Here is a 14241-nt window from a genome sequence, read left to right as displayed (position 1 = left end):
GAGCACATGCTACTCGTGTGAAATACGATGTTCGGTACGTTGAAATTTGACCTCACTAAAAAGCGAGAATACATGAAGATGTATTGGCACATCTGAGCTCAAATCACTTGATAAGTTTTCTAGAGCTACTACGTGTTTTTATGGTAGTCGGTAAGTCTCCAATTTCTATTGTAGAGTTAGATAATGATAGTAAATAACTAAAGTATCTGTGTAAACTTTTTATTTAATTTTTCTAGGAGAATATTTTTGGGACACATTATTTGAAAATTAATTTAATTGCCTCGAGTTCACGCACCACCAACCATAAGACAAAGAACCAAATAAAAATAAAAATAAAAATTACAATGCATAAACTGCTGCACTTTGATTCCTCGGTCTCCGGTCGCTATCAGCCCTCCTTCTATCGTCGTCGTTCATCCACCACCCTCCCACCCACTCCTTCGCCATCGCCACCCGTTCGAGCTCGTTCCCTCCTCCGCCTCACCCGAATCCCTCCGCCGCTCGCCACCGCTCGCCTCCGCCTCGCCTCCGATTCCCTCTCTCTCTGCGCGCGTGCGCGAGCTTCGGGCATTCCTCGCGACGTGTATCTCTCCAATCTGCATGTGTGCGTTGTGCATGCCTCGAAGGTCATCGCCGTGAACGGAAGCTTCACTCCGTCGCTGTTGACCGTGTTTCAGGTCCCGAGGAGCGGGGCGCGGAGGAGGAGGTGGAGGAAAGCATGGCGGAAGGTACTTCCCCGTCCGGCGGCGACGGGTCATTTTGCTGGATTTGCGAATTCGGGTTGCTCTCGGTTGGTGCTCGCTTGACGATTCTGTGCATCCGCAGGTGAGGGCGGTTCGGCGGGGCCCGCGGCTTCCCCGTACGAGGAGGCGATGGAGGCGCTGTCTTCTCTGATCACCAAGCGCAGCCGCGCCGACAAGAGCAACAAGGGCGACCGGTTCGATTTGCTTTTCGATTATCTGAAGGTGACCTTTTTTTTTTTTGGTGGAGCTCTTGTGGTTGATTCTCTCTGTTTGGTTAGATAAGCGAGCGAGGACTACTTCATTTGTTTTTTCTCTCCTTTTATTTTTTGTCTTTGTTCGTGGTTTTCCGATTTTAGATGTTGGATTTGGATCAGCAAATCCCGCAGATGAAGGTCATCCATGTGGCTGGCACCAAGGGCAAGGTACTAGGCATTTTTGCTTGATTCACCAGATGAAGTTCATCTCATTTTTATGCGTCTGGATGTATTTATGTTCGAAGATGCTCTGCTTTCTGGGTGCAATGCTCGAAACGGCCAAGTGTCTGCAGGCGTTAATAAGATCAATTCAATGATCGACTGTTGGCGTCTCTCTTTGTATTCCAATTTGCTTGGCTAGATTCAGTATTTTTATGTATAAGGGAGGCTCATTCTGAATTGCTGCTGTCAGCTTATGAGGGGCATTGGTACCTAATTCTACTTCCCTAAGCTACCTAATGCTCTTTCGGGGCATCGGTATTGGGTTTCAGCTTGCTAACTTAAAGCAGACTGCTGCAGTGATGTTTGGGTTCTCACTTGTTTCACCATTTAATCAGAGAGCTTCAGCAGGGCTTTATTCATTTTCTGCTCACTGTTTCTTTTTGGACAGTGTAGAAAGTCAACATAGACTACTCCTAAAATCTGAATAAATGACTTTTGGGAAGTATTATTTTTCTGCGACTTTTTAGTTTGTCTTTTTCCATGGAAATTGTAAGTTGATACTAGTTTGTGAGCAGGTGTTATTTCAAACTGTCTACTCATTATTCTCTGGCATTTTAATTTTTAGGAGTTCATTGTAATTTTATTGGATGGAGTGTATGTTTAATTTATGCAGGTTTCGTAGAACCATTTGTGTGGGATGTCTTTATACTTTGCATAAGCTTGCTCTTGGCCAATATTAAGTCATAATTTAATTAGTAAGTCATAATGTAGCTGTATCATACTAGGACTTTTGAGTCTTACAGCGTGGTAGTATCTAAATTCAGTGAAATTTCTTCGTGCTGATTACTTTTTGCTGTTGGACCTGAAAAGGGATCCACATGCACTTTTACAGAATCGATACTCCGTAATTGTGGGTTCCGAACTGGACTTTTTACATCACCTCACCTCATCGATGTGTGTGAAAGATTTCGTTTGGATGGGTGAGTTTCACTTTTTTGGTTGGACTTTCCAAAACATCCTTTAGCTTTCCTTGGTTGGGTTGGTTTAAAGAGCATCCGAATAGACGGATGGATGATTTTCTACTATGCCTTTTGGGTGTGTGTTGCATGACAAATTCAGTAATTTTCCTTCTCATGTTTTTGGCTTCAGTGAGGACATTTGCGAAGAGAAATTTTTGGCATACTTCTGGTGGTGCTATGATAGACTAAAGGTATTCACGCACGCCATTGTCACGTCATTAAGTGTATGTCTGCTGCGGTGGTGTCCTATTGAGACTGCTGCAACCAGGCCATTGTTTTTTCAGTTATTTTTCTCTAGCTCTGATTTGGATGACTGTCTTTCTGTATGCAGGAAAAAGCTAGTGAGGATGTACCAATGCCTACTTATTTTCGTTTCCTTGCCTTACTCGCCTTTAAGATATTTGCAGCAGAGCAAGTTAGTTCGATATAACACTTGGATTCTTACTAGGAGTTTCTTTGTCTCTTTTGAATATTAGTAGATGATTCCCTTTTCAATTATGTGTTCGCTTTACAGGTGGACGTTGCCATCTTAGAGGTCGGTTTAGGAGGAAAATTTGATGCAACAAACGTGGTATGTGCTCAATTGTTGTACAAGGAGTAGTTTTGAGATGCACTCCACCTTTCTAATGGCTTATACAAAAGTGACAACTAGGACTTAAATTAGTAAGCTGCCCCTAAAGTGATTATGCATGCATCAACTCTGCAGGTTGAGGCACCGATAGTCTGCGGTATATCTTCTCTGGGGTTTGACCACATGGAGATTCTTGGTTAGACTTCAATTTCCTCATTTATTTGTATTAAATTCATTAATATATAAAGTATCTGCCATGAATTGTGCTTGAGTATCTTGAGTAGTGTAAACCCAAACAGTGTTTCATAGAGAATGAATGGTTCCTTACTGGCCCAAATTTTGCTGGTTAGTGGTCTGGGTGCCAAAATGCATTCTATACTAGCTTGGAGTAGACCTGCAGGTCACTCGAGCGATATTATGAGTTCAATAAGCAAGAAGCCTGCTGTCCACAATGCACACGTTATTGAAGGGCTCCCTCAAGTTTCCTGTTGAATGTCAACTTTCAGACTTTTTATCTGTAAACTACTGCTGCTTGATGGGACATTTTTGTGTGACTTGGTAACCTGTTCATGTGTCTAACTTTTTCCTTATAGTTGATGAGTTTAAGAAATTCTTTGATGTGTCAAACCATGAACCTCATTATGAAGTTTCACACATTTTTGACAAGTTTAGATTGTAGTTTCTGAAGGTTGACAAGGATCTTGACCAATCTGTACCATGTCTCGCATATGAATTTTCATCCAAGGCATCTAATCATGTTGTCTATGGATATTGCATATTGTGTTGTAATATAGCTTATGGTATAGTCCTGGCTTGAGATCACATGGTTTCAGTCTAAAATTATAATAGTGATGCTGGTTCCACTTTGAATACTTATCATTGTTATCTCTTTATGTTGCACAGGAAATACCCTGGGAGAAATTGCTGGAGAAAAGGCTGGTATCTTCAAGGTGTTTTTCAGCATTTGTATATTGCTGAAGCATATAATTAGCACCCTATCAGCATATTGTTCTTCTTAGGGATCCATTTGGCTTATATAGTCTAATTTCATGTGGCCCAGCGAGGAGTGCCAGCATTTACTGTGCCTCAACCTGATGAAGCTATGCAGGTGCTTGAAGAGAAAGCTTCTCAGTTGGATGTAAGATGTTCTTGCTTCGCTGGTCAGTTACCAAGAATTGTAAGATGCATGAAGTAGATTACTTCTTAAATAAAAGGATTGACTTTGCGCAGGTCATAATCTTTTCAATATGAAACTTCTTTCCTATTAAACATACGGAGTTCTGTAGCAGGAAATGAATTGTAAAACTCGCGGGTGTCTATTTCTCAAGCTTTGTCTAGTTTTTCTTCTGAAATAACTTGAATACTATATGTTTTCTTGATTGGATTTTCCTCACTTATTAGTGAGCTAAGGATTGATTGTATTTCAATTGCATAATTCCACATGTGAACATATAGTTGATTGACAACATAATAATTCTGCTTATAGTTGAATCTTCAAGTAGCACCGCCACTGGATGCCAACCTACTTAATGGTCTGAAACTTGGGCTAGTGGGTGAGCATCAATTTCTCAATGCTGGTCTTGCTGTTGCTCTATGCTCTACTTGGCTTCAGAGGACAGGTCATCAGGACATAATCTGTCTGCAACAGATGGTAAGCATAATCCTGAGTTCATTTCTGCCGGTATTTGATTATCTTTCCTCCTTTAATGTATTTTTGGGTGCTAGAGCAATTTGCCCGAGCAGTTCATTAAAGGGCTGACATCAGCCAGTTTGCAAGGGCGAGCTCAGATTGTCCCGGATCGGCTATTAAACTCTGACAGTTCAGGAGAACTGGTGTTTTATTTGGATGGTGCTCATAGTCCTGAAAGCATGGAAGTATGCGCTAAGTGGTTTTCTCTTGCTGTTAAAGAAGAAAATCAACCTCAGAACTGGTGTAACCAGCAAGGGGGCGACTCTAAATCTGCAAATCCAATGTTAGGCAATAACTATGGCAAAAGTTCCGGAAAAATCTCCACACAGGTAGAGCTCATTGACTTTGTTTTATATTTATTGTTAGTATTGATGCATCGAAAAGACGGGTAGGATTTGAAAAAAAGTACGGGATACTTTTGTATGCTTGTGTTCTGTTTTGATGGTCAGTCTGGGTTGATATATGTTCGAGCAAATGAGAACGTGCATAATCTATGAAATATTACCAACAGTAATTGACATCATTCTAATCTAAAACATCATGAGATTCATGTGATATTATCTTTGTTGATCAGAATACAACCGTAATTTCTTTGTATGAAAGAATGGACTTTTATGCATTGACAATGGGCTGGCAGTATTTCATGGTACCTTGTCATGTGGTTAAAAGGACCAGCTTAATGGAAAGAGTTGGCATAGGTTCCAACTATCTTAAGCTAGGAGTTGGCAGATCCAATTCCACTTGTACTAGACAGTCGGTTGGAATTATTGGCAACGTTCTTAGCTTTTTGCAAGAATTTACCTTAGCAATTCAGCTGCAGAAGTTGATGGCTATTATTTTGTTTCTCTATTTTTGTGTCCTTTTCACAATTGGTCACGGATTTCCTTGGGATGTAGAGAAGTAAAATATGTGGGAATGGTTTTGCTCCTATGACTAATCCATTGTGCCTTTCTAGTGAATCTGAGCTAATTTATCTGACCAATGCAGATACTTCTCTTCAACTGCATGTCCGTGCGAGATCCTAAGTTGCTCCTTCCTCGCCTGATGAATACATGCGCTAGTCATGGTAAAAGTTCAATATATATTGCATCATCAACTAGTCCTTTCCCCAAGTCGTGATATGAAAATACATTCTTTCATTTGTCTTCATATTCACTATTTACAAGGTGAAACCAGTACATTGCTTTCAATCAACAGTTGTAAAAATGAAGCCAGGGTAAATGTTTGACATTTTTGTTTTCAGCTACAGATTCAAACATCTCTTTACATGGATCTAGACTGATTTCTGTATAGCTTCGCCATACTTACCCACTGATATTGAGAAAGTAGAACTTTTCGATGGTCATACAAGCTTAGCTAGTAAGTCTCTAGGTATATGTGAAAGTGGCCAATGGCCATTGCTAGTATGCAATGGAATCTTCTACTGTCGTCTGTTGTTGTGTTGTTGTTTGCTGTTGTTTCGTTGACATCCTATATGTCACGCGTAAGATCTGGCTTACATGCAAGTGAGTGTTAAAGATACATGCTCATATGCATTCTGGACATGTTTTCAGACAGCTTAAATTTTTGGAGAAGTGCTTGTTCAATAACATCCTTGCATGACCAGCTAAGATGCACCTAGAAAATTTTGCTGACTCTGTAAATCAAAGAGTAGAGTCATGTTTTGAAACTAAAATGTAATTATGATCTTTACATAGGCTGAACTGCATTACCAACAAACTAACAAAGCAGTCAAACTACTGAACCAAAAGCAACCTCTTTGACCAGCTTTTTTTCTGATCCCGTTTTAAGGACATTTTCTTCTCCAGCATATGCCAGTTATCATTTCCACAAAGATCTCTAGTTCCGCATATTTGTCAGATGCATGGAATTGCTGGGCAGTATGTTAATGTGAGGATGTCTTTTGGACAAATGTATAATGACACGCATATGTATTATAATGTCCAGGAGTGCATTTCAAGAAGGCGCTTTTTGTACCGAACATATCTGTATATTACAAGGTTGGGTCACATGCTCTACCTCCTAGCAATTCTCAAGTTGATTTGTCATGGCAGCTTGCTCTGCAAAGAGTTTGGGAGAACCTTATCCACGGTGAAAAAGGTAGTATTTTATGTGCCTTAGATCTGTCTCTGTTACTCAATGTCTTCCACTCACATATATTCTTCATACATGTGATGTATAGAAGGCGAGGCCAAGAACATAGATGTCGCTGGTGATGAAGTTAGGGATGATACAGAAGCTTGCATTAAAAGTTGTGAGAATAGTGCTGTGTTTTCTTCTCTTCCATTAGCTATTAAGTGGCTGAGGGACAATGCACAACAGAATCGCTCAGTGCGGTTTCAGGTAAGGGTACTTTATTGAAGAGCATTTACCTGCTTCAGATGTCAGGAATCAACTCTGTTCCATTTGTGAACGTACAGGATCTATATTACCTCTTCTGGAAAGAAATGGCCTGCTCATTCCAGTTTTTCATATTATTTTTTCGCTTGATTATAGCATCTTGTATTTGGAAAAAAACTAAGTGTAACTTAGGCTAGAATGTAATGTTAATTCTTAACTAATTCGTTCATGTTGGTTTTTGGGTGATGTTAAGCACAATTTTTGGTAATTGACTGCATAGTTGGTACATAACTGAGGATAGCCAACTGATAAGTAGAGTGGGGGACCTGACAACAGAAATGCTGCAGAGGCCTAGGCACGAATCTAGTGAGAAATACATTATTAATATTTCTTTACTAGCAATCAGACATCAATGCTTAAGATGATTATGTTTGAAAGAATGTCGTATCAATAAATTTACTAACACAAGCTTGGTGAATGTCAAATCTAGGAATCGAAACTACAAATTTGTATTTTGCAATTCTAGCAAAAGGGTACTTCTCTTACCTTTTCTTTTTACATGCATCCTTTTCTGCCACTCTTATGTGGGCCTTCTCAATACTTGCGAAGGGCAAAAGAGGACTTGTATCTTTTCTAGTTTTCTTTATGATACTCTTCCAGCTCATGAAAACTTGTCACATGTTAATCAATTCACCCATTTACCATAGAATATCACATTAGTTTATTTCAGACTTTTCCCTTATTTTTTGAACAAGGAGCCAGAGTGAAATAGTAATCTTCTAGGATGAGAATCTTCACGTATGGTTGACTTGCTTGAAATGCTTTCAACCGGTGCATGGACTGTTGGCTTGATAAAACATTCATGACATAAACTTTCAACTTGCAGAAGGATGCATCGCTTGTCAAGCTTAATAAAATCAAATGTTGTCAAATTTCCTAGAAATGATCGCTACGTTTCAACTTGACCTTTTTGTGTTCCTTTACTACTGGATGATTGTATCATTTAACTTACAGTTGTTTCTTTGGGATAATATTTTAGGTCCTTGTGACTGGTTCTTTACATCTCGTGGGTGACGTGTTGAGACTTGTCAAAAGGTGAAGTTGTCAACCCACTTGAAGCCTTCTTAGATTGCTTTGCTGTGGAATACATTGCATTGCGGACGAGTTGGATCTGTCCTGAATGGAACTTGTCCCCTGCGCACTAGCAAAAGAACTTTACTGAAATGCCGAAACTGCATTGCTGGTTGTCAAACTGCCAGGAAATTCTTCAGCACCCGCAGGAATCTCTTTTTGGTGTTCTGCCATTATTCTACTTATTCGATGTTAATTTATTTGACGTCGAGCATTTGAACAATAGTCGAAGCGAAGAAGGTTGTTTGGATATTTGTTGAGAGCGGGCTTTTCTCCCTTTTACAGAAGAACACAGGCTCTGTTGTGTTGTTGACCGGAATGAACTGTATTTTGCTCATATGTCATTGGGGAAGCAACAGTGGATTGGCCTCCTTTTGCGACTTCTAAATATGCAGTTCAGTCGCCCATTTTGGTCAACTGGTAATATGTGCATAGCAATCACAGGATTTTTTTTGGATAATTGTGCTTTTAAGGTTTTAAACTAAATCACAATCAGGCCTAGAGCACGCCGTTGGTAGAATTCAGGAGTCAGAAGTCAGAATTAACACTTGGAAGATGACCAAATATTCCCACTCGAAAGATGTGGGAGCTTTGACGCTTGAATTCCACCCCATAAAACCAAAGTCCTTAAAAGTCATCAATTGACCAACGACCAGACCTCAAGTCCGATTTTTGCACTTATCCCATGTCAAATTAAGAGAGAAACAAAAATGGACTTGTACAAGTAAACCGTTACCTATACATACTTCCTGATAAGAGATTTTGGAAGATCAGACATGTTAATTTTACCGATTCTCCGATAAAAAATCCGCCCCATTTAACAGGAAGCTTTTTTCGACCAAGAAAACAGTAAGCTTTTAGTTGGTTATCGCAATTTTAGATCTTATCATACGGAACATGTACATCGTAGCAGACAAGAATTCGCCTTCAAAGCCACCACTAATAACTATTATTCGTCGAACGATGTAACATATATCCATCATAGGTGACATGAAAAGAAAGTAAACGGTACTTCCCCCATCCTGAGACAGAGACAAAAACATTCTTTTGAGGTTTCTAGAACAAAACATTCTTCAAACAGTTTTGAAAGCTTACATTGATCGTTGGAAGAGTCCCTGGTTCCAAGGCGGCTGATGTTTCTGACCTAAGATAACAGACTGCTAAGAAGCTCTTCCTTGGCTTCAACTCCTATTTTCTTCGAAGTTTGAACTTGTTCTGAATATCCAAGTGGAGTTCTGAATATATGAAGCGAAAATTACTATGCTAGTTAAAATTACCTAAACAGGAAAACTTACTATTCCAGTGTTGGGGAAGTCCTTATGCTTTGCTACGGTCTTCAAAATGCCTTCTCTATCAAAGTACAGCAAATTCGGACAAGAAGAAAATCCAACTCTAAAGACTTAAGTCGTGCATCGAACTTATGATTGTAATCGTATAGCTAGGGCACACTCCAGATAGTAATTGCCGATAAATCGAATTAAATTTTCATTTAAAAGTCAAAAGTCCGTGATAAAACTCGGAGAAGATATAGGACATGTAAACGACCCGAACCCATCCGTGTGAGATAAACCCCAAAAGCAATCGTTCAAGAGGTGTAATCTTTCATGTCGGGTCTCCATTAATGAATTAAGCCGTAAGTCATTTAATGTGAAGACATACGTTCTAAACTATGATAATTTCATCTTCAGGATGTCATGTAAATCGACAGGCCAACGTGTCCAAAGCAAAGAGGACAAAGCCGAATGGAAAAGGCCAATATGTCAAATTCGTCCTACATTCATTTTGCATCCATAATCAAACTTTGCTAATCATAACTCCTTATTTAAAATTAATTTCCCTGGGAACCTACACTTAAAGTCGTGTAAATTATATTTATTTTTAATTCCGAATTCTGAGATATTCTGAGATTTAGGATATTTATTGTCAATTTGTGGTAATTTTTTGGATTAGAAAAAAAATGAGATAACTTTACATACTTCCACGCAACACTTGAGCGACGTAACTACGTTATGGAATCGAGTAAGCAATTTTACGTCTTTAAATATAGAAAAAATGAAAATTCTCATTGCTTGCAATTGAAGAAAGAAATAGAGAAAGTCCTGTGGTTGAATGAATCACGTGGATTGATATGATGATTTATTTGGTGATCATGTGCAATGATAATTCAATCTTATCATACCAAAACTGTGGGTTGGTCAAATAATAATAATAATAATAATAGCAACATGGGAATGGGCATGATCGAGGACCTTCCCAAAAAGAAATTGCTTTTCCAAGTTAAAAAGAGGCATTAAAAACTGCAAAATGAAATTGACAAAATTATAATTTTTTTTCTTTTTAATTCCAGCGCGACCATTTTTTTTTTTTGGGCCAACCAATACTTGAGCAACAAACAACGAACTAAGAATAGGCATTTGATTACCCCAAACTATGAATCTTCCTTTTGTTAGCTGGAATAATGGATTCCACAAGATTCCAATTATCTTTTTCTAAAGTGAAGAAAATGGAATATTTGAACATTTTCGAATGAATTGGCTCAACTAATTTCAAAAATCGTTCTTTTCGTGTGTATTGATCGGATAAGACTCTACCCTATAAGGCGACATGCGTGCCGCCAAGATTACATTCGACGGGAGAACCCATCCTTTTGTTTCGACAAGAGAATTTGTTGCATTCAAGAGTAAAGCGTTTAACCACTCTAATATTCGTAAGATTTCAATTATCTTTTCAGGCTAGCAATGTCAACTGACCAATTGATTGGAGCGAGAGATACGTTATCCTTCTCCGCTTGTCATTCCATTGGATTTGCCACGGATTCGACAAATAAAACTCTATTTTGTAAGTTGTGGAGTAATTGCACAAGATTGATTAGTGATTATAATCCGTCGCATTAAGTCGATCTGACTTAATTACACCTACATGGATTGAGTACATGTGATGCACAACCAATTGCAGACAAAGGGAAGGCGTGCGCGTACAACCAATTGGAATGTTGTACCCGGTTGCGCCCATTGTACGAAATCGTGGAAATTATACAATCGGTCCCGTACCTATTGCATGGATGTTAATTCTGTTATAAACTTTTTAATTTTGCCAATTTCGATGGCCGGCGATGCATGGATGTTAATTCTTTTATAAACTTTTTAATTTTGTCAATTTCGATGGCCGGCGATGACAGGACCGCCATGTCATTGATTTCTGGCGAGAATTGGCCAGAAGGACTGCATTGAAATTTCGCGAAAAAGCTTAGGACTAAATTGGCAAAATCGAAAAGTTAAAGATAAAACTGGCATTTGTACAATATGTTCGGGACCGTTTGAGTTGTTTTCCCGTACGAAATCTATTTCTTAACTTCCTAAGTCTATTTCTTACCGTTTGAGTTGGGAGGCCGGACGAGATCAAGACTACGTCTCGATCATTATTTTTAAAACATTGCATAGAGCTGCATTCCACGTGATTAAAACATTGCACAGTGAAGCTGAATAACACTTTTAGTTCGATCGGCTATTCCATCGTCCAAAAGAAGATTTCTTTCTTTCTTTGTTTTTTTTTTCTTCTTCTTTTTGGGTATGTGCTAAACCACTCTTTCAGTCATTTTCAGTGAGAAGGATGTCTTGATTCTCAAATTTCACATCATCGCTGAATGAGGACGTATATGTAGTAGTGTCGAAGAATTAGACCAGAGCATTTGCATATCAGAGAAGAGCAAGCCATAACATACTGTCTAAAGCAATTGCGACTCTTTCAAACCCTTTGCACGACGCAATTAGACGGACATAGTTTGTGCAAGAGATTATACCTGGTAGCTAACAATGACGTGGATGACGACCGATGCATTGGCCAGGATGATCAACCACTTTAGGCTTCTCGAGCGAAATGAGAGTATTGTCCTCGACCTTATTCCTGAACACCAAGTACCCGAGTAGTGGAACAGGAAAGTAACGCAGCGCCACGATGATGTAGGCGACCACCACCCCTCTCCACATTGGGCCCTTGGATGGCTTCTCCGGGGTCGAAGGGATGGTGGCTTGGATCTCCAACACCACATTGTGGTGTTGAATACCTTTCAGGAGGTGGTGGAGGCTCGAGAGCTGTGGTCGACGTTCTTTTCGACAGCCTTGTGGACGGAGGCCGTCCACGCGGTGGTCGAGTAGCTGCAAGGACAACATCCAGCTGACGTGCATACACTAAAAGCTTATAAATAATTTGAAGTTCCCTTTCTCTTGCGATAGACCTTAAGACTAAGTAATGTTCTTCCAACTTTCAAGATCAATTTCTACGGCTTTGCACTTCTTGGAGCCAGTAGTGGTTGTATGAAGGGGGGAACGAACAAAAGAAGTTGACACCTTAAGGACATGACGGCTGCTGCCAAAGAAACCATGGATATCGAGTCAAATTTTGGGCGAGAACAAAATGAGCTGAAGCTAATATCATGATGAAATACGTAGTCTTGAGAGATTTGCCATTCGGTTGGGCCAAGTTGTGAATCTGGTGCAGCGATTTCCCTCCCGTGACCTTGTACACGATGTCGACACCGACCTCAACAAGCAGCTAAAGGCCGAGTTTCTCGCCGAACGCTTCCCAGGGACCATCTCGTGCATCTCCACCATTTGCTCAGGGTGTACAGTGTGATGACCCATGACAGTACCAATATTACCACACCAGGACCCGAGTCTAACAGGAGTTAAAAAGATATTGTGCTAAGTTATGGAACTACTTTATACCCGGTTTAAGGAAAGATTTTGATGTTCTTCTGAGTTAAAAGACTGTATCTTGATTTGAGCATCTAATCTTTTTGTATGACTCGATTCGGCTTTGTATAGTTTTGATTCGAAATATTAGGTTCGATTTTAGAGTTCGTTATCATTTAAGCTCTGACATTGCGTAAGGGAGACTCAGAACACCAGCTCCAACCATGGCAGCGACGTTGTGAAAGGTCGAGTACCGCCATTTCGCATTCCTGGAAGACGTGATCGGAAGCCAATCATCGATTTCCTTCTGCTTCGCCGATCGTCCGTCGTCCTGTCCTCGATCAAACCACATAACATATTCACCATTAATCACGAAAGCGAGCAACAGTTCCTCCTACAGATATGACGATCTTGACCGAATCACTCAACACTAGGACTAAGTAAATCAGCAGCGGACTTACATCACCGTCGCCGCCCCGAGTCCCCATGGAACGACGGGAATCACCGGCAGAACATCACCGGAGGAGGATGAGAGAAATGAAGCACTAACATAAACAGATGGAGGGTTATGTATGCTCGATGTGGTGGTCTACCCTAGGAAACTAGTCGATGGCTTCTATGAGTATGGAAATAAACCTCCAACCCAATAACTTGTTTTGGACGGATTTGCATTTGAGGGCAACACATCCGTTTTTGATACAGCTGGTGCCTAAGGGTCTGTTTAGTAACGTTTCTGTTTCTTTATTTTTCTGTTCTTTTGTTCCCCGGAACAGAAAAAGAACAGAAATTCGTTTAGTAAAAAAAATCTACTTTTTTATTTCTGGAACAAAAAAGTAATCCTGAAATAGATTTGGAACAGAAACAAGAAGCAAAAAAAATCTACTTTTTTGTTTCTAGAACAAAAATAAGAAACAATTTTTTTTGGAATCCTCCAAAAATAAGAAACAATCCATCGGCCGCAACTCGCCCACCGCCGCCTCTCGCCGTCCTTTGCTGCCACCTATCGCCTGCCTTCCGCCGCCGACCGCCTCCCGCCCGCCGGCCGCCTCTTGTCGTCGACCACTATCCTCCACCGCTCGACGCTTTTCGCCACCCGCCACCGGCCGCCGTCCTCCACTGCTGGCCGCCGTGCTCCATCGCCCGACACCGACCACCACCTGGTGCTGGCCGCCTCCCCCCGCCAACCACCCGACGCCAGCGATCACCCACCACCGGTCGTCGTCATTCGCCATCGGCGGCCACCCACCACCGGCGGCCATCCTCCGCCGCCCGCCATCGTGCTCCACCGCCCAACGTCGGCCACCACCCGGCGCTGGCTGCCCTCGGCCGCCGGCCACCTCCCGCCCCTGGCCACCCGACGCCAGCGGTCACCCATCATCGGCCGCCATCCTTTGCCACCGGCCGCCGTGCTCCATCGACTGACGTTGGGCACCCTCCGCCGCCAACCACCTCCCACTGCCGCCCCCGCTCCCGTCACCACCGCCCGACACCACCGTGCTCCACCGCTGACTGCCGTGCTCCACTGGCTCCCGCCACCGGCCGCCATCCTCTGCCGCCGCCGACCACCGTCCTCCGCCCCCCACCGCCACCCGCCATCCTCCGCCGGTAGCCCAGAAGGGAGAAACTCGTCCATGGAATAG

General features: G+C 41.4%; 1 protein-coding gene and 1 pseudogene across 1 annotated transcript; one reads left to right on the top strand and one right to left on the bottom strand.

The window, feature by feature from the left end:
* The first annotated feature begins 535 nt into the window (after positions 1-535).
* Positions 536-8298, top strand: LOC115670255 (folylpolyglutamate synthase). Its single transcript, XM_056319866.1, has 16 exons — positions 536-728; positions 826-965; positions 1100-1165; positions 2030-2139; positions 2309-2369; positions 2510-2593; positions 2693-2749; positions 2885-2945; positions 3653-3699; positions 3810-3887; positions 4236-4400; positions 4475-4768; positions 5427-5505; positions 6387-6539; positions 6622-6782; positions 7819-8298. The coding sequence occupies exons 1-16, from the start codon at positions 719-721 to the stop codon at positions 7876-7878; spliced, it is 1626 nt and encodes a 541-aa protein (XP_056175841.1). The 5' UTR covers positions 536-718; the 3' UTR covers positions 7879-8298.
* Positions 8299-10105: 1807 nt separating this feature from the next.
* LOC130140536 (lysine histidine transporter 2-like) lies at positions 10106-13069 on the bottom strand (annotated as a pseudogene).
* Between the last annotated feature and the right edge of the window lie 1172 nt (positions 13070-14241).

Source organism: Syzygium oleosum, unplaced genomic scaffold, assembly GCF_021117445.2.
Source record: "Syzygium oleosum isolate NSW1041296 unplaced genomic scaffold, Sole_v2.1 Sole_v2.19, whole genome shotgun sequence".
NCBI classification, from domain to species: domain Eukaryota; kingdom Viridiplantae; phylum Streptophyta; class Magnoliopsida; order Myrtales; family Myrtaceae; genus Syzygium; species Syzygium oleosum.
Note: the sequence above shows the minus strand (reverse complement) of the source record. Positions and strands in the feature narration are given on the sequence as shown.

What these genes read in the sequence shown, in the direction of transcription:
- LOC115670255 (XM_056319866.1), top strand. An exon ending in TGCTTTTCGATTATCTGAAG is followed by an intron (nt 966 to 1,099) that starts GTGACCTTTTTT and finishes TTCCGATTTTAG; the next exon opens with ATGTTGGATTTGGATCAGCA. An exon ending in TAATCTGTCTGCAACAGATG is followed by an intron (nt 4,401 to 4,474) that starts GTAAGCATAATC and finishes TTTGGGTGCTAG; the next exon opens with AGCAATTTGCCCGAGCAGTT.